This window comes from Eubalaena glacialis, chromosome 3 (assembly GCF_028564815.1).
Source record: "Eubalaena glacialis isolate mEubGla1 chromosome 3, mEubGla1.1.hap2.+ XY, whole genome shotgun sequence".
NCBI lineage: Eukaryota > Metazoa > Chordata > Mammalia > Artiodactyla > Balaenidae > Eubalaena > Eubalaena glacialis.
Window position 1 is genome coordinate 162,102,875 of NC_083718.1, and position 24,548 is coordinate 162,127,422.

The following is a 24,548-nucleotide window of genomic DNA, read 5'->3' on the forward strand; positions in this document are numbered from 1 at the left end:
TGTGGTGCATGTGCTTCTCACTGCGGTGGCTTCACTTGTTGCGGAGCACGGGCTCTAGGCGCGCGGGCTTCAGTAGTTGTGGCTCGCGGGCTCTAGAGCACAGGCTCTAGTTGTGGCGCACAGGCTTAGCTGCTCCGCAGCATGTGGGATCTTCCCGGACCAGGGATCGAACCCATGTCTCCTGCATTGGCAGGTGGATTCTTAACCACTGTGCCACCAGGGAAGCCCCAAATCCATTTTTAACCTCTGAAGGACTAGCTGTCTAGCGACAAAAAGTTGGTCAACACCACGATCTGCTCTGATGTCAATCAAACTTGAAAATTAAACCAAGTAGGATAAAAATCAAAGCCCACATTCCTGTTCACTGCAGCATTATTCACTATAGGCAAGAAATGAAAGCAACCCCAATGCCCACTGACAGATGAATGGATAAACAAAGTGTGGTATGTACACATACACAGGAAATATTATTCAGCCTAAATAAGGAAAGAAATCCTGTCACATGCTACAACATGGATGAACCTTCAAAACATTATGCTAAGTGAAATAAGCCAGGCACAAAAAGACAAATACTGTATGGGTCCACTTACATGAGGTACTTAGAGTGCTCATAGAAACAGAAAGTAGAATGGTGATTACCAGGGCTGGGGAGAGGGAAAAGTGGGTGGTGGTTGTTTTAAGGGTATAAAGTTTCAGTTCTGCAAGATGAAAAAGTCCTGGAGATCTGTTTCACAACAATGTAAATACACTACTGAACTGTACATTTTTAAATGGTTAAGATGGTAAATTTCGTTGTGTCGTTTTACCACAATTAAAAAAAAAAATCAAAAATCAAAGTCCAACAAAATACAGAAAAGCTAGGTGCTGAATTTGAACTTCCAGAGTTTATCTGACCGCTCGCCTGATCCTGGATTTTTTTCTGCGCTCAAGCTGGAGGACAGACTTGCTGCACTGGCCTAGTCCCACCATACCCCAGGAGGGCACTAGTTTTACACCAGGCTGATCCCAGCACTAAAACCTGATAAGCTTAACCGTGAGATTATCCCCTCAAAACATGCACAAAATACCCCACTTTTGACTTTATAATTTCATTTTTTTCCTTCCCTCTGTTTTATATCTAAGATAGTACAGATAACTACCACCTTTAGACCGCAGAAGAGAAAGAATGATTTTTCAGTGGAAATCCACCTGTGAACACAGGCCACTCCGAGAAAGCTCAAGCCAAGTTCAACTGCTGAAAATCCCCCATATAAACAAACATGACCCACAGGTACATTCAGAATATAAATTAGTTTCTCTACCCCTGAAGTCAAGTGGGCATTTATCACAGTAAGTTATTTTATTTATTTTATTCATTCATTACCTGTTTATAGTCTGTCTCTCCCACCAGAATACATGTTCTGTGAGTGCAATGATTCCATCTGTCTGGTTCACAATTGGATCCACAGTAACTAGCATAGCCATAGTAGGTGCATAAGTATTTGTCGAGTGAACAAATAAACTGACTACGTATGTTAGAGGTTAAGGACCAAAACTCTAAGAAATTGCAACATGAGTTCTACGTCAAGAAGGAATCCAGTGTTTGCTCTGCCAGGATGCTAATATTGATACCTTCAGGGCAGGAATGACACATCTAACACAGAGAGCTCCTTCAGCATTTGCTGAAATGACACCAAATGGAACATTCTTCATTAAGGATATGACACCATACTCTGACTTTTATTGCTTCAGATTCATCACTGTGCCTGACTCAGTAACTATTTAATAAATACTTATCAAATAAATGACTCTGGTTGTAATTACTACATTGTAAGCTCCTCAAGGGCCAGAGTTTTATTTGATTCTTCTATGTCAGAGGTTCTCAACAGGGGATGATTTCGGCCCCCAGGGAACATTTGCCAATGTCTAGCAAAATTTTTGGTTGTCACAACTGGAAGGGGAGTGCTACTGGCTGGCATCTACTGATTAAAGGCCAGAGATGCTGCTAAACACCGTACAATGCACAGAAGAGCCCCTCAAAACAAAGAATTATCTGGTCCAAAATGTCAATAAGGCTGTTAAGAAACCCCAATCTAAGTGTATCTTTTGACACCTGGAAAGAGTGCCTGCTTACAATAGATTTGTTGTTGAATAAACTGCCCAATAGTTTTCACCAGGTCCTAGGAATTTGGCAGGGCCACTAAATCAGGCTTAAGAAATGACCTACAGCTACTGGAGGAAAGTAAGCTCTGCTTTTCTGCATTCTCTAAAAGATCTGCCTCACATTAAAGTATCTCCAAGTCAAAGCATCCACTATACATCCACATGCGTAAAGAGAGCCACGAAGATATAAAAAAAATCCTTGTAGTTATCTCACCTAAGGTAAATTATACTTTCATTTTCCTATCCAAAGGTCAGAAATGAACTATATTTTTGTAAATGTGCTTGAGATTAAAAATACTTTAGTCTAAGTTTTGGTTATTCATCTCAAAGCTTTTACACTCTTTAAAAGTTTCTCATTCTTCCTTACCACTGTTAAATTCCGGATTTCTTCCATGACACGAGGCCAGAAGGACTGTAGGCTTTGCTGGGCATCACTGCTGCTAGCACCACCAAATCCTCCTTCTGTGGACATTTTGACAACTAAAAACAAACACATACATGAGATACATTAGAAATAATAAAGTCAGACTTTCTGTCCAGGTTATTTATAGCTTTCCTTGTGGATGTTTTCACTAATTCATTCAATTTCTCAGCCTGAGAAGGTACACAAAATTGTGCTGAAGGGGTTTTTCACACCGACTTAAGTCTTAGCAAAAAATGAGGAAAGTTTTCCCTTCTATCCAGCTCATACCGCAGAGACTAACAAGGAGCTCCAAGCAGAAAATCTAAAATTGCTAGAAATCCAAACTCAAATCCTAATGTGAATCAAGGACTTTTAATGTCTTATTTTGCGGAAGGGAAAGAAAAAAAGGCACTTGGTTGCCCCAGTCTGGTCCATAATTTTCAATGCCATTCTCTCCAATGTTTTTCAAGTTCTATGTGGCTTCTCACACTCCATGCCACAGCCTGCAGCACATACATTAAGGGTCCCCAGTGATTAATACTGTACAGAAATGTAAACCCAAAGTCTTAAAAAATAAGAGTCAAGTTTATTCTTTTGTTTTAGACACTGTGGTCCCATTTCTTTGGGGCTACTGATGATTATTATTCTTTCTAATCTCAAGCTAATCTGCCTCAAAGGACACAAAAGCACTAAAGCCTAGGCCAATAATTGAGTGGATGACACAAAGTCTCTGAACTGAAATCACTTCCCAGTTCTTTCCTTACCTGAACCATGCTGTTAGGCACAAAGCCAAACAAAGCACACCACCAACTGGAAGCTTTAAAGATGGTTGAAAAACATTGAAGAATTAAATTTAGGACAGAGAAAAGAGAGTCAGAACTTGCATTTGGTCAATTGCTTTGTGATGGGGGAGGGAAGATGAATAAGGATCCCCACATCAGCTATAAATATAGATAACACTGTAATGTCTTAAAAGATTCACAGGGGAGAAGTAAAAAACTCCAGATGGCTTAAGTGCTTATCTGGCAAATACTTACACCCAAGAAACAGTTTAATTAAACACAAAGAGCAAGAAACTTAGTGATGTCCTAAGAATTTCTATTCTGGGAAACTATTTGAAAAGGTTTGACATGCCAGTGACAGGATGCTGGTGGACAGCTATGTAAGTCATTAAGAACTAATTCTGAAGGGCTGGAAGAAAAGCACCAAAGCCAGGTGTCACATGACCAAATTGCTACTTTCCAGGCTTCATGTGGATGCATGCTGGGCACGTCACTCTCTATCAGCAGAATGGAATGAAGGCTGATAAATCTAGGTTTAGACTGTGAGGATGTTTGATTCACTCTTAAATGTTTGCCTGGGATTGTCCTAGAGGTCTCTAATTTTTTTTTCCCCTTTTTCTTCTAAAGGAAATGATGAGAGGAAAGAAATGAAAGGAAAACAAGAGTACAATCTTCAAAGCAGATTTCACTCTGGTGTAATGACATTAGTGGCTGATGATGTAATGGGAAAAGGTTTGGAGCCAATTTCTGGTGCTGGAGGCCTACAAGCAGCTCTATACATCAACAGGAACTCTAAGTGCTAGGAAGCAATATGATCTTGGAGTTTCTGGAGAGAATTAAAGTGAAGAATGTTGAATCACAGTTGGAAATGACTAGATAAAACCTTGAGTCCTAAACAACCAAGTAAGATCCTCTCAACTCAGCTCCCATGACATTTTCACTTATCACCATATGCACATGGCCTATACACTATTCTCTTAGATGTATTGAGAACAAAGAAACCAAGGTAATCTACAGAAATTTAATTATTTAGTTTTATTAATAGATTCTTACGAGGTACTCATGACAATGATGAGAGTGAGACTCTAACCATTTTAAATGGGGCAAATAAAATCTTTCTAGAAATGAAAATAATTATCAAAAAACTTTAAAAAGAATCTAACCTTTCATTGTATGGACCCCTTTACATGACTGATCTTAACAGAATCTGCCATGAAAACTGCTATGGTCAAAGGAGGAAGATGCACAATTGCCAGTGTGATGTCTCTGTATAACTTGCTAATGATGAGTAGGTGTAGTTTGAGTGCAAAGGCCTGTGAGATTTAGAAAGTTGGTAACCAGTTTTGATTGTCCTCTGATCTCTTCCCACAAACATTACCAAGGTACACAATTCAAGAAGCATTTTTAAAACCATCTGTGCACAGTCTGCTTTTAAATCTTGAATTACCCCAACTAAGGATGTGCTGGCGCAATCAGTTCCCAAACATCTGTACAGTCAACAGATTATGAATGAATCTTTGGCTGGCTCAGAGCCACACACTGTCAGAGTGGGGGTTGGGTACAGAAGAGAAGTTAACAAATCTTTCTGGAACTGACAAATGTATTAAAGGTTAAGTTTTTAACTTGAGAGACCTGTTTGAATTAGAAAATCATAAATGGATAATGGCAAAAGAAATTCAAGTCAGTAATAATGTCCTTTACATTTTACTGCATCATAGAAGTTTAAAACTTGGGGTTGGGGGGAAGGCATTAAGAACCACCCAGGCCAGCTCCTCTAAAAGATGCTTACAGCTCTACTTCAAGCTCTGCCCAGCTCCCTCAATCCCACCCTAAGTAGTCATTTAGCTTAAACAGGAGCTCCTCCCGCTATAGTTCTAAGAAACTGGCTCACTGGTAAGGCATTCTTTTCCATCTTTGGACAGCTCTCACTGTTCTTTACATTAAGTTGAATTTACAAACAAAGGATCATTTCAGCTTTTGATTTAGAGTTACAACTTTTACGCTTTTTCCATTGAGAAACCTCTTTTCATAAATTCCTGACTCCAAAAAAATAAAGGTACTATACTTTCATCAGGGACAGAAGATCCTCTCATGAGGAAAAAGAGAAAATGGTTTGGAGCATGTTTTCTAGCATCTCTGCACAGAGATGATTTGTAGCTAATTATCTTAATATCTCTTGGGGGACTTCCCTGGTGGTCCAGTGGTAAAGAATCCGCCTTACAATGCAGAGGATGCAGGTTCAATCCCTGGTCAGGGAACTAAGATCCCACATGCTGCGGGGCAACTAAGCCCGTGCGCCACAAATACTGAGCTCGCGCGCCTCTAGAGCCTGCGTGCAGCAAACTACAGAGCTCGCACGCCACAACTGCAGAGCCCACACACCCTGGAGCCTGCGTGCCACAACTAGAGAAGACAAAATCCGCACGCCACAACTAGAGAGAAGCCCGGGCACCAAGACGAAAGATACCGCATGCTTCAACAAAGATCCTGCGTGCTGCAACTAAGACCCGACACAGCCAAAAATAAAATAAAAATAAATAAATGATAAATAAATCTTAAAAAAAAAAAATCTCTTGGAAGAACATAAATTGTTACTATAAATTCCTAGAAAGTGAGTATTTTTATTCAAAAGGCTTTCCCCAAAGCAGATCCAGTCTTCACATGGGGCTTTAAAAATTAGATCAAATCTCACACAACAGATCTTACGAAAACAAGTTGGTGTTCTCAATATTTTCTGACTGTGGCAAAACTTAACATTAAAATAATAAAACCTAATCATAAACAAATTTTGCTCACCAAACACCCAACAAGTTAAAAAATATAAAGTAACCTTAGTTAATTTTATCACTTATTTTAATAATTAATACATAAATTGCAACTGAATTGATTTTGCTACAGAAGTAGCCTACTTACAACATCTACAACCCATGGCAAATATGCCAGGTTCATCTTCTAGAGTGATAAGAAAGGTATGTATTTAAAAGTAAGAAAGAGATTTATATTCCAGGATCCTTTTTATTCCATGTTAAATTGCTATCACTATCATGAGATAAAGCTATTTATATACAGTAAGACCAAGCCGCATTAGCTTAGATGACTCTTACCAAAAATGCATAATTGAATTTCCCAGATTTAGTTCATAATTAATATTAGATTTATTATTCATGTTCATTAATTAGATTATAAACACTTGAATAAGACTGCCTGTTTAACTATTTAATAAAGACTTAAGGACCAGATGAAATATTGAATGTTTGTTGCTATAAGAAATCTCAACTCCCATTATCTCTTAATTTATCTGGTTTTAAAAACAGTTTGCTTTCCAAAACTAAAATGGGAAGAATCAAAGTCCACCAAGAAAAGGCCACTTCTGCAATGCTCAAATCAACTGCCATCTCTCCACAAGTGTTCTCTAAATAACCCCAAGTGATCACTCCTTCCTGTAAACCTTCAGAGCCCTTAATCCGTACTTCTTCCTGCCCTCACCACATTACCTTGTATGATCATTATTTATGTATTTCTTACCATATTTCCCCTTCTGATTTATAAGCTTGTGGGTAGGACGTAAGTATGATTTATCTCTGGATTCCCTCACAGCACCTAGCTCAAAGCCTGAAAAATAATTACTTCTGAATGAAGGAGCAAGAGAGTTGTTGCATATGGCCTTTCCGAGAAAAAAGAGGCCTCTTGGAAAGCCTGGCCCTGAAATAAGACTTATTGGGACTACAAACTATCCTAGGAGTTTCAGAATAAAGGAGGTTCTCTCTGGGCCTTGAAAGTATAAGTAGGACTACAATCAGAAATCCACATGACTTGCCGAAGTGAATTTAAGATAAAAGGGCATGGGACTTCCCTGGTGGTCCAGTGGTTAAGTCTCTGCGCTCCCCATGCAGGGGGCCTGGATTTGATCCCTGGTCAGGGCACTAGATTCCGCATGCCGCAACTAAAGATCCTGCGTGCCTCAACTAAAGATCCTGCGTGCCGCAACTAAGACCCGGCTCAGCCAAATAAATAAATAAATAAATATTTTTTTTTAAAAAAAGATAAAAGGGCATGATAGGAAGGGGAGACACACACACACACACACACACACACGTCCTGGAAGTTGCAAGGCAGACTGCAAGGCTAGAAACATGGGTGCATACCATTCCCAAGCGTAAACCTTTTGAAAGTCAGAATCTTCTCAGAAAGGTGACCAGGATAGATTAGCAAAGTTTGAAAAATTAATGACAATAGGTAAGTAGGAGAAGAAGGGGCAGGGGGGAGACCTGTGTTTGGCCACTGCCAGGAGGATAAGGAGAAAATCATGGAGGAAATGGGATGATTCAATCAAATTGGGATGATTCAGTCATATTGGGATGATTCAATCAGATCACTCAAGGATAGACAATTTGTCATTCTAATATCTGGTTACTCTTTTTTTTTTTTTTTGTACAGTCAGGTACCAGAAACCTGTACTTGTCAGAGTCTTTTCCATGAATTTCCTGAAGATGAAACCCTTTTATAGGAACATATTTACAAAAGCATCAGAGTACACCCAGAACTGTCTGTAAATGACAAAAGACTTAAAAATGATCACGGTTAAAGATTTGATGAAAGTTCATAATAATGCAGTTGACAAGAAAATTAGTTATTTCTGAGATATACATTTTAAAGTAATAACTAGGATTATGACTTATAACATTATACCAGAACATAGAAGATTTTTAGAAATTTCATGTAATGTCTGAAACATTTATATTAACATATTTCCATACAAATAACCCAATGAAAGTGTAGTATTAGTTGTTTTGTTTGTTTGTTTATACTGCAGGTTCTTATTAGTCATCAATTTTATACACATCAGTGTATACATGTCAATCCCAATCGCCCAATTCAGCACACCACCATCCCCACCCCACCGCTGTTTTCCCCCCTTGGTGTCCATATGTCTGTTCTCTACATCTGTGTCTCAACTTCTGCCCTGCAAACCGGCTCATCTGTACCATTTTTCTAGGTTCCACATACATGCGTTAATATACGATATTTGTTTTTCTCTTTCTGACTTACTTCACTCTGTATGACAGTCTCCAGATCCATCCACGTCTCAACAAATGACTCAATTTCGTTCCTTTTTATGGCTGAGTAATATTCCATTGTATATATGTACCACATCTTCTTTATCCATTCGTCTGTTGATGGGCATTTAGGTTGCTTCCATGACCTGGCTATTGTAAATAGTGCTGCAATGAACATTCGGGTGCATGTGTCTTTTTGAATTACGGTTTTCTCTGGGTATATGCCCAGTAGTGGGATTGCTGGGTCATATGGTAATTCTATTTTTAGTTTTTTAAGGAACCTCCATATTGTTCTCCATAGTGGCTGTATCAATTTACATTCCCACCAACAGTGCAAGAGGGTTCCCTTTTCTCCACACCCTCTCCAGCATTTGTTGTTTGTAGATTTTCTGATGATGCCCATTCTAACTGGTGTGAGGTGATACCTCATTGTAGTTTTGATTTGCATTTCTCTAATAATTAGTGATGTTGAGCATCTTTTCATGTGCTTCGTGGCCGTCTGTATGTCTTCTTTGGAGAAATGTCTACTTAGGTCTTCTGCCCATTTTTGGATTGGGGTGTTTGTTTCTTTAATATTGAGCTGAATGAGCTGTTTATATATTTTGGAGACTAATCCTTTGTCCGTTGATTCGTTTGCAAATATTTTCTCCCATTCTGAGGGTTGTCTTTTCGTCTTGTTTATGGTTTCCTTTGCTGTGCAAAAGCTTTGAAGTTTCATTAGGTCCCATTTGTTTATTTTTGTTTTTATTTCCATTACTCTAGGAGGTGGATCAAAAAAGATCTTGCTGTGATTTATGTCAAAGAGTGTTCTTCCTATGTTTTCCTCTAAGAGTTTTATAGTGTCCAGTCTGACATTTAGGTCTCTAATCCATTTTGAGTTTATTTTTGTGTATGGTGTTAGGGAGTATTCTAATTTCATTCTTTTACATGTAGCTGTCCAGTTTTGCCAGCACCACTTATTGAAGAGACTGTCTTTTCTCCATTGTATATCTTTGCCTCCTTTGTCATAGATTAGTTGACCATAGGTGCGTGGGTTTATCTCTGGGCTTTCTATCTTGTTCCATTGATCTATGTTTCTGTTTTTGTGCCAGTACCATATTGTCTTGATTACTGTAGCTTTGTAGTATAGTCTGAAGTCAGGGAGTCTGATTCCTCCAGCTCCGTTTTTTTCCCTCAAGACTGCTTTGGCTATTCGGGGTCTTTTGTGTCTCCATACAAATTTTAAGATGATTTGTTCTAGCTCCGTAAAAAATGCCATTGGTAATTTGATAGGGATTGCATTGAATCTGTAGATTGCTTTCGGTAGTATAGTCATTTTCACAATGTTGATTCTTCCAATCCAAGAACATGGTATATCTCTCCATCTGTTGGTATCATCTTTAATTTCTTTCATCAGTGTCTTATAGTTTTCTGCATACAGGTCTTTTGTCTCCCTAGGTAGGTTTATTCCTAGGTATTTTATTCTTTTTGTTGCAGTGGTAAATGGGAGTATTTCCATAATTTCTCTTTCAGATTTTTCATCATTAGTGTATAGGAATGCAAGAGATTTCTGTGCATTAATTTTGTATCCTGCAACTTTACCATATTCATTAATTAGCTCTAGCAGTTTTCTGGTGGCAGTTTTAGGATTCTCTATGTATAGTATCATGTCATCTGCAAACAGTGACAGTTTTACTTCTTCTTTTCCAATTTGTATTCCTTTTATTTCTTTTTCTTCTCTGACTGCCGTGGCTAGGACTTCCAGAACTATGTTGAATAATAGTGGTGAGAGTGGACATCCTTGTCTCATTCCTGATCTTAGAGGAAATGCTTTCAGTTTTTCACCATTGAGAATGATGTTTGCTGTGGGTTTGTCACATATGGCCTTTATTATGTTGAGGTAGGTTCCCTCTATGCCCACTTTCTGGAGAGTTTTTATCATAAATGGGTGTTGAATTTTGTCAAAAGCTTTTTCTGCATCTATTGAGATGATCATATGGTTTTTAGTCTTCAATTTGTTAATATGGTATATCACATTGATTGATTTGCGTATATTGAAGAATCCTTGCATCCCTGGGATAAATCCCACTTGATCGTGGTGTATGATCCTTTTAATGGGCTGTTGGATTCTGTTTGCTAGTATTTTGTTGAGGATTTTTGCATCTATATTCATCAGTGATATTGGTCTGTAATTTTCTTTTTTTGTAGTGTCTTTGTCTGGTTTTGGTATCAGGGTGATGGTGGCCTCACAGAATGAGTTTGGGAGTGTTCCTTCCTCTGCAACTTTTTGGAAGAGTTTGAGAAGGATGGGTGTATCATTCTTGAAGAAAGAGACCTAAGGAGTTTTCAAAATATCCCAGAAGCAGAGTGCTCCTCCTTTAAGATTCCCTTGGAAGTCTTTCAAGCTCTTTCTTTCGACCAGTTACCATTCTCACCAAATCCTCCCTTAGTAATATGCTAGACATGGACCAGGATGTATCAAAATGACCAACCTCATAAAATACAAAGAAACATAAGGTTTTACTACAATATTCCTTAGTTTCTAAAACTCTGCACCTTTAGGTTTTGGCTCTCTATTTCTTGGCATGTACCTCACTCTCTCTACAAAAACCCTTTACATTATAATATGCCTAAACCCACAACACAGCTCTCTGACACAACTAAAACCAAATAGATATTGTTGGGAGATAATACCTAAATCCCTATCATCACAACAACTATTCAAGGAAAAAGGACCACAGAAAGTTCCCCTAAAATGAAGCCCAATCCTTGCCCAATGCTGCTTCCTATTAAAATACTAGAGCTGCCCCATCCCAGGCAGTCAAATTTTACCTAAAAATAATGCTCTCATTGTCAAATGCAAGCAAGTATCTCTTAGCTCAGTTGTGACTGAAAAACAAATCTAAACACTGGTACCATCTTTCACCTTAATGCACCACCACCCCAATCCAACTTGCAGCCTTTAGGCCTTTCAGGCTGAGAATGTCCCCAATCATTCCTATGTGTCTCCAACTTAACATGTATCAAGCATCTCCCTATGTTCAAAGCAAATTAACTTCTTCACTTGCTTTTTTGACTTGCATTTTGATCATGTTTTCCTGTCATTAGATGACATGCTTTTTATTTTGCCCAATTAGCAGCACTATCACATGCATTTTATGTTCCAGTACTGCTCAGGTATTTATTGACATTAGTTCCAGGCTTCTTTATTTGAATTGGCTAAAACTGTTGGGATGTTATATTTCAAATGCGGAATGAGAGATAAAGAAAGAATATTAATATGAATGAATAAGAAGAAAAGGGGTAAGATTTAAGCTAACTTGTGCTTGTTATTTTAGATATTCTTCCAAACTACAAAGAAAAGTGAAAACTAAATTTGAGAACTAAAACTTCTGAAACAAAACAATTCCACCGGAATTCCCTGGTGGCGCAGTGGTTAAGAATCGCCTGCCAATGCAGGGGACGCAGGTTTGATCCCTAGTCCAGGAAGATCCCACACGCTGCGGAGCAACTAAGCCCGTGCGCCAAAACTACTGAGCCTGAGCTCTAGAGCCCACGTGCCACAACTACTGAAGCCCACACGCCTAGAGCCCGTGCTCCACAACAAGAAGCCACCGCAACGAGAAGCCCGCGCACCGCAACGAGAAGCCCGCGCACCGCAACGAAGAGCAGCCCCCGCTCCATGCAACTAGAGAAAGCCCGTGTGCAGCAATGAAGACCCAACACAGCCAAAAATAAATAAATAAATACATTTAAAACAAAACAATTCCACCAACATCAAGCTGGTTCTCATGTTTATACAGATGGACATAAGGACCATTATCAATCACAATGGCTAAAAAGCATTTCAAGCCTTAAGGAGGCATATGTTCTCCACAATAAAGCCAACCTTACACTGACAATTTCAGGAGAAAAATAACAATGTTCTGGCAATAAAAAGACCTATGTTTGTGAACTGGCCTGCTGCCTACAAGCTGGTGGCCTTGGGCCAGTCACTTCACTAAGCCATTCCAGAAGCAATGTGTACTGAACACATACTCCAAAGGCCGAAGGGGTGGTCTGGTACGGAAGGCCTACACTTCACTGCTTGAAGATGTAATAAATGAATGAATACAAGGGAAGGCAGGGTGACTAGAGAGAAAAGAGGGTTCAACAGTCCTTTCTTTTTTTTTTTTAACTTTTTGGCCGTGCCACATGGCATGCGGGATCTTAGTTCCCCAACCAGGGATCGAACCCGCGCCCCCTGCAGTGGAAGCGCTGAGTCTCAACTGCTGGACTGCCAGGGAAGTCCCTCAACAGTCTTTTTTTTTTTTTTTTTTTTTAATTTATTTTTGGCTGTGTTAGGTCTTCGTTTCTGTGCGAGGGTTTTCTCCAGTTGCGGAGAGCGGGGGCCGCTCTTCATTGCGGTGCACGGGACTCTCCCTGTCGCGGCCTCTCCCGTTGCGGAGCACAGGCTCCAGACGCGCAGGCTCAGTAGCTGTGGCTCACGGGCTTAGCTGCTCCGTGGCATGTGGGATCTTCCCAGACCAGGGCTCGAACCCGTGTCCCCTGCATTGGCAGGCAGATTCTTAACCACTGCGCCACCAGGGAAGCCCCCTCAACAGTCTTTATTTAAGCTCATCTAAGGTTTCTACTGAAGCAAGAAAGCACTAAGCCTAGTGCCAGAAACCTTACTACTTAAATTCTAAACATAACTGGGTACCAGATGGTCATACTTACTGGCAGGTTATTACACAGTACCCCACTACTCTAAGAATGAATAATGTAGATCCCTTTCCCCAATCCCAAACAATGCCAAGTTCAGTGTTTGAGGGTGTGTCTGTCTCGAGCTCCAAAAGGTTAAGTATGAAGCCCCTTTTCAAACTGCTTACAGGAGAAATCATGCTTTCCAAAAGACTATGGGTTGGAAGTGGCTGCATACTACTCTCCCTAAAGATCTGCTCACAAAGATACATTTTCAAATTGGCAGCAGAGATACTCTTCCTTCAAAAACAAAACATGTTTCTGTTTGCTGTCTACTACAACATAATCTTTTGAACAAGGGCTAGATCATAATATAGTGTATCTGGGAAAAAAAGGAAGGCAGAGCAACTGGTATAAGCAATGAAACTTAACAGGAAGGCATGACCAGAACATTTAAAAACCTGTTCCTGTGGAACAGAAATGGTATGTGAACATCTTACTTCACATAGTTTCTTCCTCATGCCTTTACTGATACTCAGCTTACATGACATGTACGTCTATACACTGGCATATATGACAGCAACAAAACACTATCAGTATTTTGTATGATGGAGAAAAAAGACCAAATATTTTAGTGAAGTATTCTAAAGCAAGGGTCCACAAACTACAGCCCACAGGCCAAATCTGGCGTGCAGCCTGTTTTTGTAAATTCAGTTGTACTGGAAGACTGCAGCTCCCATTCACTTACATTGTCTATGGCTGTTTCCACACTACAACAGTAGAGCTGAAGTGCCAGAACAGAAACTGTATGACCCACAAGCTGAAAATATTATCTGGCCCTTTAGGAAAAAAAAAAAAAGGATCTGATAATATAATGATGGGGAAACTGAGTGTCAGAGGTTTGAAAAGCTTGCCCTAGATCACACAGCTGTTACATTGCTTCCTCACCTGTTCAACCTCCATTAGGAGTAAACTAGGCCAGCCCTCTCTACCCCACAGAAATATTTGTTAATCTCTCTGACACTCCAACCTGATGAAAGTAAATAAATTCTTGAAGGAAGAAGGACAAGTACGTAACTGGGTTTTCAGACCCTGAGCCTCAAAGAGAATTCTAACATGAGCTGGAGAAAGAATAGTGCCTGTAGTCTGAGCTAAAACGTAATCTAAAACAAAGAGCCATTTTGCTTACTGGATCCCCTCTGAGACTCAGAAACTCTAAGAACAATCTTTTGCCCAGCTTCTAGCAGGATCCTGTGTTAATGTATGCCCAGGAGAGGTGAAAAGTGTGATTCTGAAGAATGTTTCAAAGATGCCAACTTCAAAGCTTTAGCGTTTTACCCTCAATTGGTCTTCACTCAGCTCAGTGCCAAAGATATCAGTATCATTCCAATTTTACAGATAAGCAAGCCGAGGATTGGGTATCTTACGTCACCTGCTCAAGGTCACAATATAGTAAATGGTGCAGCTGGAAATACAAAAGCTCTAAAATTCTGTTCTTGATTTAGTACAGCTTGTTCATTCTCACTTTTTGTTGCTTTAAGGTATGTGTATGTTCAAACCGTCCAGGGAGATGAGCAGTCGGCTTGGATCACTGACTCAAACCCTCAACCCAAAAGATCATTTTTATCCACTTGGTCACAAAATCTCTGTGGCAATCACAGAAGATGCTAATGGCACTGCTATCTCCTATCATATAAACATCCTTCTCTTATTTCTCTGTTGTCTCTCTCCTTGCTCCATCACTCTTTTCTATTTTATCCTTCCCTCTTGCTTGTCTCTAGGACAGTCAGTAGCACCTATGAATACTCAGCAGCAAACAGTGGGGGGCAGTAAAGTACAGGGTAAATACATAAATAAAATGTATTGGATCTGGAGGTTCTTGCTCTCTGGCTACTAACTTGTCACTTAACTTCTTGAGGCCTCTTTCACCTCACAGGGCAGCTGCAGCACACAAATGGGAAAGACACGTTAGAAGGCCTTGAAAAATACCAAGCATCATATAAATGCCAGATGGCATATCAAAATCACTGCTCAGAGCTAGACAAGACATCTACTCCTGGCCTGAATAGTCTCAAACACAGTACCAAGCCCAAAGACAAATCTCCCTCATGTACTGTAACAAGTAACCTAATTTGCTTCTTTCTCTCTCTAATTTAGACTACTTACTTTATTTTTAACATGTGTCCTAAGAGTCTTGCATCAGATGCATGGAAACAAATGCAGTGAGAAATCTTCTTCCATCTCTTTTATAAGCATAAAATAATTTTTAAAGCCCTGTAAACTATTAAATTTAGAATGAATGTACTAGTTCCAAATAAAGAATTCAAGATGGAAATGACTAGGAATGCTCTTAACTTAAATCCTTGGGAATGTCAATGATCAGTAGCCATGCAGGCTCTCCCTCTAGACAAATCCAAAAATATAAAAATTCTTAGAACATGTCTCCTTGTACACCTCAGACTTCTGTAAGCTAGAAGTATGTGGCTGTTTTGTCTTGCAGAAGGAAGGCAGAGGAGACCTGAAGTCTAGGCAGCATCCTCCCCCATCTGGCCCCACCAACCAAGAAAAAGATTCAACAGAACACTGAGCTCTGAAGAGAGCTCTGGCTGCTTCTATCTCCATCCAAGATCTTGGAGTAAAGGGGATATGTTCTGAAAGCAGTAATTTTTGAGACTATCTCATGGATTGAAACCAACTTTTAAAAGTTTTTCGGGACTAGCACTGATAAGAAGCTTGCTCTCACAGTACGCACAACTATAAGAAATAAATATACCCAGTGACCACTAAAGTTTTTTCTCCCCAAGAAACCATTCCTGGCACCCAATAAAACCTACTTCTACAATTATCATAGTCACTTTCTTCAGACGTATATTGAATATTATTATTATTAGACACATTATTTCTTAAGCCTAAAATTTCCATGCTCCTATTTTCTCCCCAGTTCTTATGTAACTGTCTTTGTTTCTGACACATCCTCAAGGGAAACATGCCTTGCACATAGTGGGGACAGTCAGTAGCACCTATGAATAGGACACATCTACTGAATAAACAAATACAAGCTCCTCAAGAACTACTTCAAGACCCCAAGTATCTTTGACTTTACCCTGGGTTCTTTTCTTTGAAATGTGCATACGGGGAAATCCCTTCTCAAGTACCTGGGCTCAGCTGTGCAATGACCTTTGGTAGTAATACAATGGAAAAGTCAAAAAAGAGTGGGGATGGGGAGAAATCTGTTCTACTTTAGAAAATGTAGCAGAAATGTACATAATTATCTAATCATAGACTCCACTGGAAAATGGAATATTGTGGTGAGTTAATCCATCTAAATACTGGAGAATTCTCGATTAAAAACCTGGAGGGTGTTATAAGAGTGTCAATAAGAGCCTGGCTGTATTGATTTGGCTATATGGATTCTGCTGATTCACAGACACACTGAATTCTCCCCTCTGCTTAGTGTCTTTTAGCATTGATTTGAAAGTTAAAAAAAAGCAAGCAAGAAAGGACATGAGAATAAACAAATCCTCCAAGTCAACCAAACTCTAAATCTCCCACCTCCGTGTATACAGCTGTCAGGAACAGAGAATGTAAAGATCACTTCAAAGAATGCAAAGCAACTGAGATGGTTATGCTAATCCCTTGCGTTTGTACATGCTTTACACTTTGGAAAGTAGCTTTCTTTACATTATCTCGTTTGTTTTTCACTACAAACACAACACAGGTACTAATATTCCCATCTGACAGATAAAGATACTTTATCCAGGCAGACTGAGGGACTTGCCTTAGGTTACAGGGCAAGTATATGCCAGAGCCAGAACCACAACCCATATGCCCTTATTCTCAGTTTTGTGCTCTTTCACGGCATGTTCTCTTCCCTCTTTAGAACTGATAACTCAGTAGAGAACTAAGAATTTAAGAACCTGTGGATCTTCTCAGCCTGGAACATAAATCCATCAAGCCTTTTATCTTTAGTTTTCCTGATCATTCTCCTGGAAAAAAGTACTCCAGGGACTTCCCTGGTGGCACAGTGGTTAAGCATCTGCCTGCCAATGCAAGGGACACGGGTTCGATCCCTGGTCCGGGAAGATCCCACATGCTGCGGAGCAACTAAGCCCGTGTGCCACAACCACAGAGCCTGTGCTCTAGAGCCTGCGAGCCACAACTACTGAGCCTGCGTGCCACAGCTACTGAAGCCCAAGTGCCTAGAGCCCGTGTTCCACAACGAGAAGCCACTGCAATGAGAAGCCCGCGCACCACAAGGAAGAGCAGCCCCCGCTCACCACAACTAGAGAAAGCCAGCATGCAGCAACGAAGACCCAATGCAGCCATAGATAGATAGATAGATAGGTAAATAAATAAATAAATAAAGTACTCCAAAATGCCAAGATGTCAGATTCTTACACATTTCGAAGTGGAAAGCTTAAGTTTTTCAAGCTTGTTAAAGCTGCAGTTGCCCACAAGGACTGGGACTTGGGGATATCTGGTCACCAACCAAGAGGAGAGATAAAAAGGTCCAGTAGATCAAGTTCACTCTCTGGGGGCCTGGTGATGAGAAGTCACTCTATCTTTTCACTATAGTTCAGAGGAATAGTCTTAGCCTAGCCCCCCTTACTGGAGCTGTTTTCATAGCTGCACACTTGTAGGAGCAATCATCTGGTTAAATTCTATGCAGTGTTTCAAAATTACAGCCTTTGCAACACTGTGAACATGGTGACAATGTTATTCTAATTACGCAGCCATTACTCTCAGAATCAAAATCCCTGTTCCAACTACCTTACTAGGGATAAAACTAAGATTATAAATCACAGCTAAGAAATACAAAGCAACTGATTATTTAAGAACACCATGACTCATCTAAAAATATCAATCTCTGTGGTTCAAGATAAGAACTCAAATATAAGAGGTGCCCAATACATACCATAAAGTATAGATTTGCACAGCTAAAGAACACTATAGGTTTCCCTGGTGGCGCAGTGGTTAAGAATCCGCCTGCCAATGCAGGGGACACGGGTTCGAGCCCTGGTCCGGGAAGATCCCACATGCCGCGGATAAACTAAGCCCGTGTGCCACAACTACTGAGCCCACATGCCACAACTACTGAAGCCTGCACGCCTAGAGCCCGCACTCCGCAACAAGAGAAGCCACCGCAATGAGAAGCCCGTGCTCCGTAACGAAGAGTAGCCCCCACTCACTGCAACTACAGAAAGCCCGCACACAGCAACGAAGACCCAACGAAGAAAGAAAGGAGGAAGGAAGAAAAGAACACTATAGAACACCTAACACAATTCTAACCTCATATCTATTTGGAAATCCTTCAACTAGTTATCTGACCTTAGTGAATTTAGGATTAACACAAGACAATTTCCCAACATACTGGTAGTACTCATACTAGTATATAATCTATTTGCACTATGTTTCATTCTGAAAAGAGGGTTGTGTTCACCTATCTTGTTTGACAAAAACTTTAAAAATCACTCCATTAACTGCAAAGTACTATGTTTCATACAAACACATTACATTGCTTAACTACCTTCAAGGGTAGTTTCATGGGCATTTGGCCAATTTATTACCAGGAGAGAAATAATCATGGAGTTCAAGATATAAATAACCAAGTAAGATGGCTGGAAATTTACCACTGTTTCTCTAGTGAAAAGTTTCTTATTGCCTTTATTTTAGACTGAGGATAATTACAACATACCTAGCCTAGAAATCTGCTAAATCCTACAGATGAGGCTATCCTATTCCTGGTAATTTATTGTGTGTGCTGCTCTTCAGTGTTATCATGACCATGTGTATATAAATTACTTGCTAAGTAAATGTTGCCAAATTCCTACTTGTGTATTTATGGCTGGCTTCATGCAGAATGCTGTCATTTAAGACTTTACAAAGCTAACACCAGTAAGATTAAGCCTGATGCAACTCAGGAAAAAAAAAGTCTTTGCATTGGATGGAGATGTGGGTGTATACTTAGAGCTTAAACAAGAAAGCTTGAGGTTATGCATGCACACACACAGACATAAACATATACATAACTAATCTCAAGGAGCTAATGCATAACATTTCAAGGAAATACTTGTACTTCTTCAGAAAAAGTGAAGGCCAGATCGTAGGGCAGTATTTCTAATCTTTTTCATATCAAGGCACACACAGAAAATGTGTTAGTATTAGCTTTCTGAATATTTAACCTATGGGCTGATACTGATATCCTCGCTCAGTTTAACTTGTGACAAGATCGTGTATCACGCACGGATACTCTAAGTATTCAGAGGAAAATGTGGGCTGGTAGCGATACCTTCACTTTGTTATGTTTCCCTAGATAAGGAAAGATATAGATATTCTCTAGTTTTAACTAAATTAACATTCCAAAACAGAACAAGTGACTTTTTAGAGTAAAGAATACTAACTCATATATGACAGCTGCACACTCAGATAATAGGGGTGCACAATCAAAAGAGCTTAGAGAACACTGACCTAGAGGACTCCGCCATGCTCATTTCTAGATGTCTCAACTTCAGGGGCCAAACTTTTTTGCGTTTCCATCATTAACAAGAAGCTTTATTCTTCTGGTCCTCTGCCCATCCTCTCCCTTGATTCTCCCATCCATTCTCCAGGTTCAGCTATGATCTTTATAAGCTTAAATTCCAAACATATGTTACCAATTCTGGTACTTCTCCAAAGCTCCAGTCCTGCTTGCTAAACATCTCCAACTGGAAAGCCACCCAGAACTCAAACTCCTTTTGTCTAAAATTACATCTATCTTCTTTCCCCAAACCTGCTCCTTCTAACTTTTCTGTTTCTATCCTCCAGTTTCCCAGGCTTGAAATCTGAGTCATCCTAGACTCTGTTCAATTCTAATCAACTGCTAAACTTTGTAATAACAGTGTCCATCTCCTGACCTTTCTTCACATTGCCACTATCTCTGTTCAGGTTCTCATCACTTCCATGTAATAATAAAGAATGACGGTAATAGCTAATGCTATTCATTTAGGACTGTGTGCCAAGTATGGTTCTAAGCCTTTTACACTGCTATCTCTTTTAACCCTCATAATAATCCTAAGGATTGTGAACCTAGTATGTGAACTCAATGCATAATGTTCACTGTTTCTACTGTCCTCTACTCATTTCTACATAATGATGCTTAATACATCTTATAAAAGCACAGCTCTGATAATGCCACATCAACCTATTACCCAAAATCTCCAATGGTTTCCCATTATCAAGCAGAGACAGTTCAAATTTCTTAGCCTGGCAGTCAAGGCCCTCCAATATCTGACCCCAACTTACTTCTTCAGACTTCTTTCTTTTGCCACTCCTTCCTGTCCCTAACTCATCTCCTTATGTTCTAAGCAGACTAGACCATTTACTGCTCTCTTCAGCCCACACTACACTTTCTGAATCATGACCTTCCTCCTTCTGTTCCCCATGCCTGAAGTGCCCATGTGCCTACCTCCCTGAGTCCAACACCCAGTTAACTGCCTTCCTTCATTCCTAAGCCAGAAGAAAAGGTCTCCCCTCCTCTGAATTCTGTGTCCTTTGCTTGTACTTTCCATATCAGTTTCATATACTTGATATACATCACCTGTCTCCCCTATCAAATTGTTAGATCCTGTAGTAAAATTTTATTTGTATACATTTTTTAAATCTCCACATAAATGAGACATGCATGCAGGTGAATTAGTGAAAGAACTATAAAGCGTCCAACTTTAGTATTTTCTCAATGGTAAGAACTATATAGCTTAGGTAGATAAAGGAAAAATTCATTGTGTCTGGATATTTCCAGTCAAGAGGGTCTTCTCTTTAGTTTTCTATGTAATTGAAACTATGGAGACAGACCAAAATGACAGTACCCCCAAGAAAAAAGGATAACCAAGTGAATCAGCACTGCTGTTTGCTGTGGTTATTTTAGTCTCCCTTCTTCCTCTGAACTAAGGAACAGAAGGTCACAAGCTATGTTATGCCACTTTAAAGTTAAACATTTACAAGGTTTTTTTTTTCCTTTAGTTCTGCCTTTACACTGGAATTTACCTTCATTTCTTATCCTTCAACTGCCCTTTTTCACTGCAGGGTGTAGAACTGTAATTTAATTTATAGTAAATACTCTTGGAGAAAAACTTTTGGTCAATTACTGAACAGTGGAGTCTGGCTTTGGGATGCCAAGGGGAGTGACAGGAAGATAAGGGTGATAATGCAAATAGAATCTAAGTTCTAAAGAGCCAGGCCCAACAGAGGCAGCAGAAAGAACAGAGTAAAAAGAAAACTAAGCTTCTGGAAAATGCAGACATGAGGTAGATACCATCCAGCTGCGTCTACTATAATTTTCAGTCACAGTATACCTCAGGACTTAAATATAACATAAGTTACATCATTCAAGCTCTTGTTCTTTCAATAAGCTGTACTTTTTGTTCAAATATATGAAAGTGGTAAAAAGAGAAAAATTTAAAAATTTCAAGTAGATTATGCTCTACCAGAGAATATGCAAAATAAGAACAAAAATGAAACCTACAACTACCCAAACACACACACGTGCAGATACATAATACTACTTTGCTGGTAGTAAAGATTAAAGTTAGCATAGTTAAAATATTATTTTGGGAGTATACAGACAATGATTTCTATTTCAGTCTTGTCAAATCCTTAAAATGATCCTGGGATCTCTGTTTATTAAATACAGGTTGGCTTTAAGGACACACTCGAAGAAGCAGGCCCTAACTTGTTTGGGAATTAGCTTGTTCTTGAGGTGTGTTAACAACAACAACAAGACTAACTGGCATGCAGGTGTTGTATTTGTGTACCTTAGTTTACTTCCTTGTAATGCATATAAGTGACCCAGCTCTCTGGGACAGCTTAGCCAGGTGGGTACCATTAGCTTCCTAGCTTATTCTCAGCTTTCTGAATAAGCAACTGGCTGAGGCAAGAGATCTTCAGATCCCAAAAGGGACAGTAAGTCTGCTGCCACAGAAGACTTTCTAACCACCAGACTCCACATGAAGACTTCTGAACCTCTTCCATGGCCCACTTTCTCTCTGTTCCTTCTGTGTTCAAAGAGCAAACCTGTACAGATGTACCAAAAAGGAAGACACATATGAAAAATAAGAAATAAACACAGCCTAGAGGAATAAAAGAAACATAGAATGAACTAAGCAGGAGTTGAATCTCTGACCAGCCACTAAAAAGGCCAGTCATTAAAAAGCTGAAAGACTGAGACAACTAACCTCTCTGGGCCTCAACTTCCCCACTTTACAACAAGGGAACTAGGCTAGATCCCTAAATAATTTCCATTAGGCTAACTTAAGAATATATAAACTCTGTATGCATATTTTATTGGGAATAGGGCTAGGCAAAAATAACTTCTTTCACAAAGAAGACCATGTATAAATGATTAGCTTTAAAAATGCTTTTTGGGTTACTGGAGCCTCCACAAAAGTATATAGCTTCTTTAAAAGGAGACTCCCATCTTGTTTTAGGAACAAAAAGTTCCCAGTGACCATGATTGCTGTTTTCAAACATACACATCCCTGAACTAGAATTTTATTTGCAGAGGTCAATGCCAATTTTGCCAAACCTTATTCCATCTTCTTATGATTCTTTCAATGCACAGAAAGGAGGCAGACATCAATGCTGACTGACCATGCCTGAGAGGAAATTACTTAATAGGACAGGAAATCAAATAGATCACAAAATATCCACTACCACCACCCCCAGTGGGGGTGGGGGAACCCTAAAAATAGATGACACCAGGCATGTAAAATGGGTGAGAAAGAAACCCCCATGGGTTCCCGCCATTTACCCTGGAAATGTATCTCACAATAGGTATCAACTGTGAGAAATTCATTCCCGCATTTATATTTTGATGAGACCAAGTATTTTTTTTTAAAGTCTTCATCCCAACATTTACTAGCTTACTACTACTTTGCAAGCTAAAACTACCTCCCAAGTTTGAAAACTGACAGAAAAGAGATCATATGACCACAAAGCAAACAAAAAGTGGCTCCCGTTTACTTTATAAATATTTGGTACACAAACTAAAAATGTTAACCCCTGCTTGGTAAACATCTGAAAATATCACAACCTACCTGCATTATATTGCAAATCTTAGTATCCAATCAGAACAGGTTCCCACTTTTTATTCTGGGAGGTTCCTAAATCTAACAAGGGTTTTAAAAATATCAGTGTTCTCATTTCATCTTGTTCTAAGAGGCCCTTAATTTTTGACAGAAGGGTTAAAATTCTTCCATAGGAATCTTGGTAAAGGAATGTTTGATGGTCTCAATGTCTGCATTACACAGGGTCCTGTCAGCATAAACAGGTAAATGCAGGTGAAGGTATGTGAAACCAGATTAAAAAGAGATGTACCAGGTTTAAACAAACTCTTTTGTAAACATATTAAAATAATGGCATTTTCTCTTTGATGTCACACCTAACTCCATAGGCATTTAACCCCTAGTTTAGACTAGTAACAGCTAACGTTAATGCAGTACTTCACAACTTGCAAAGCACTCTGACATACATGATCTCATTTGAGACTCACCACTAAATAGAAAGGTGCTATTTTTAGGTTCCATTTTTACATGTGAGGAAGCTGACACTAAATGGCTGACTTGCCCAAGCTCACAAAGCTGGTGATAGCTGAACACAGGTCTCCTGCTTTTGCTACTGCACAATGCTGCCTCAAATAATGTAATCAGAGTAAATAAATATCCAAATCTCAGACCCCATCTAAGTCTCCCCCGCCAACACACGCACCCACCCTCCAGCCTAAGTTATAGTTAGCTGTAGGTCTTTGCTCCTTATGGAAGTAGAGTTTTCTTCATTTCTCTGGGAAACATTTATTTGGCTAAAGTGTTAAATGAGGAGATCATATTAACACCATTCAACATATACTGGAAAATATCTTAGTCACCAGGGGCTCTGCATAGGCATGCCTATGTGCACTTTCCCAGGTAGTAGGGCAGATTCTCAGAGTCCATGACCCTAAGAAGGTTAAGAACCCAGGCTAGAGGCAGTAGCTACGTATCTTTCCAAGAAGCTAAATCCACAAAGTTCTTAATTTAAAGAGTTTTATCTAGGCCTCATTCTGTGAGCCATTTACCTTTCTGCCTCCCCCGCTCCAGGCCTTCTCCCAGGGCCAATAGGCTCATTCAGTATCTACAACTGTTTAAATCCCATTATTAAAAACTGGAGTAACTAGTAACATATAGATCAATGACTTGTAAACAATAAATTTAAGTTAAAATAATTAACTGTTAAAACGTAATCTTTAACACATATGCCTTTCTCTTAGGACTTAACTTCCCAGAATGACCGTTGCCTTTTTTTTTTTTTTCAAAATGACTGTTTTCTTACCATAAGCATTCCAATTTCCCAAAAGAAGTTTCACAAACATAACTACCCTGAACTCCTGAAATACCATTCTTCACTAAGAACCCTCTAGATTACATAGAAGACAAGGTAGCATGCAAGGAATTCTGAATCTGTTAGGCAGTTCACTCAACTATCATACCAAAA

General features: G+C 39.5%; 1 protein-coding gene across 6 annotated transcripts in view; it reads right to left on the reverse strand.

Moving 5' to 3' along the window:
- The window catches only part of NFYC (nuclear transcription factor Y subunit gamma), a 66,055-nt gene that overhangs the window by 26,739 nt on the left and 14,768 nt on the right, over positions 1–24,548 (reverse strand). For all 6 annotated transcript variants that reach the window (XM_061184413.1, XM_061184410.1, XM_061184411.1 and 3 more), the window contains exon 2: positions 2,510–2,622. In XM_061184413.1, the coding sequence (XP_061040396.1) occupies positions 2,510–2,614 (105 nt within the window). In that variant the 5' untranslated portion in view covers positions 2,615–2,622. The remainder of the gene's footprint in view (positions 1–2,509; positions 2,623–24,548) is intronic.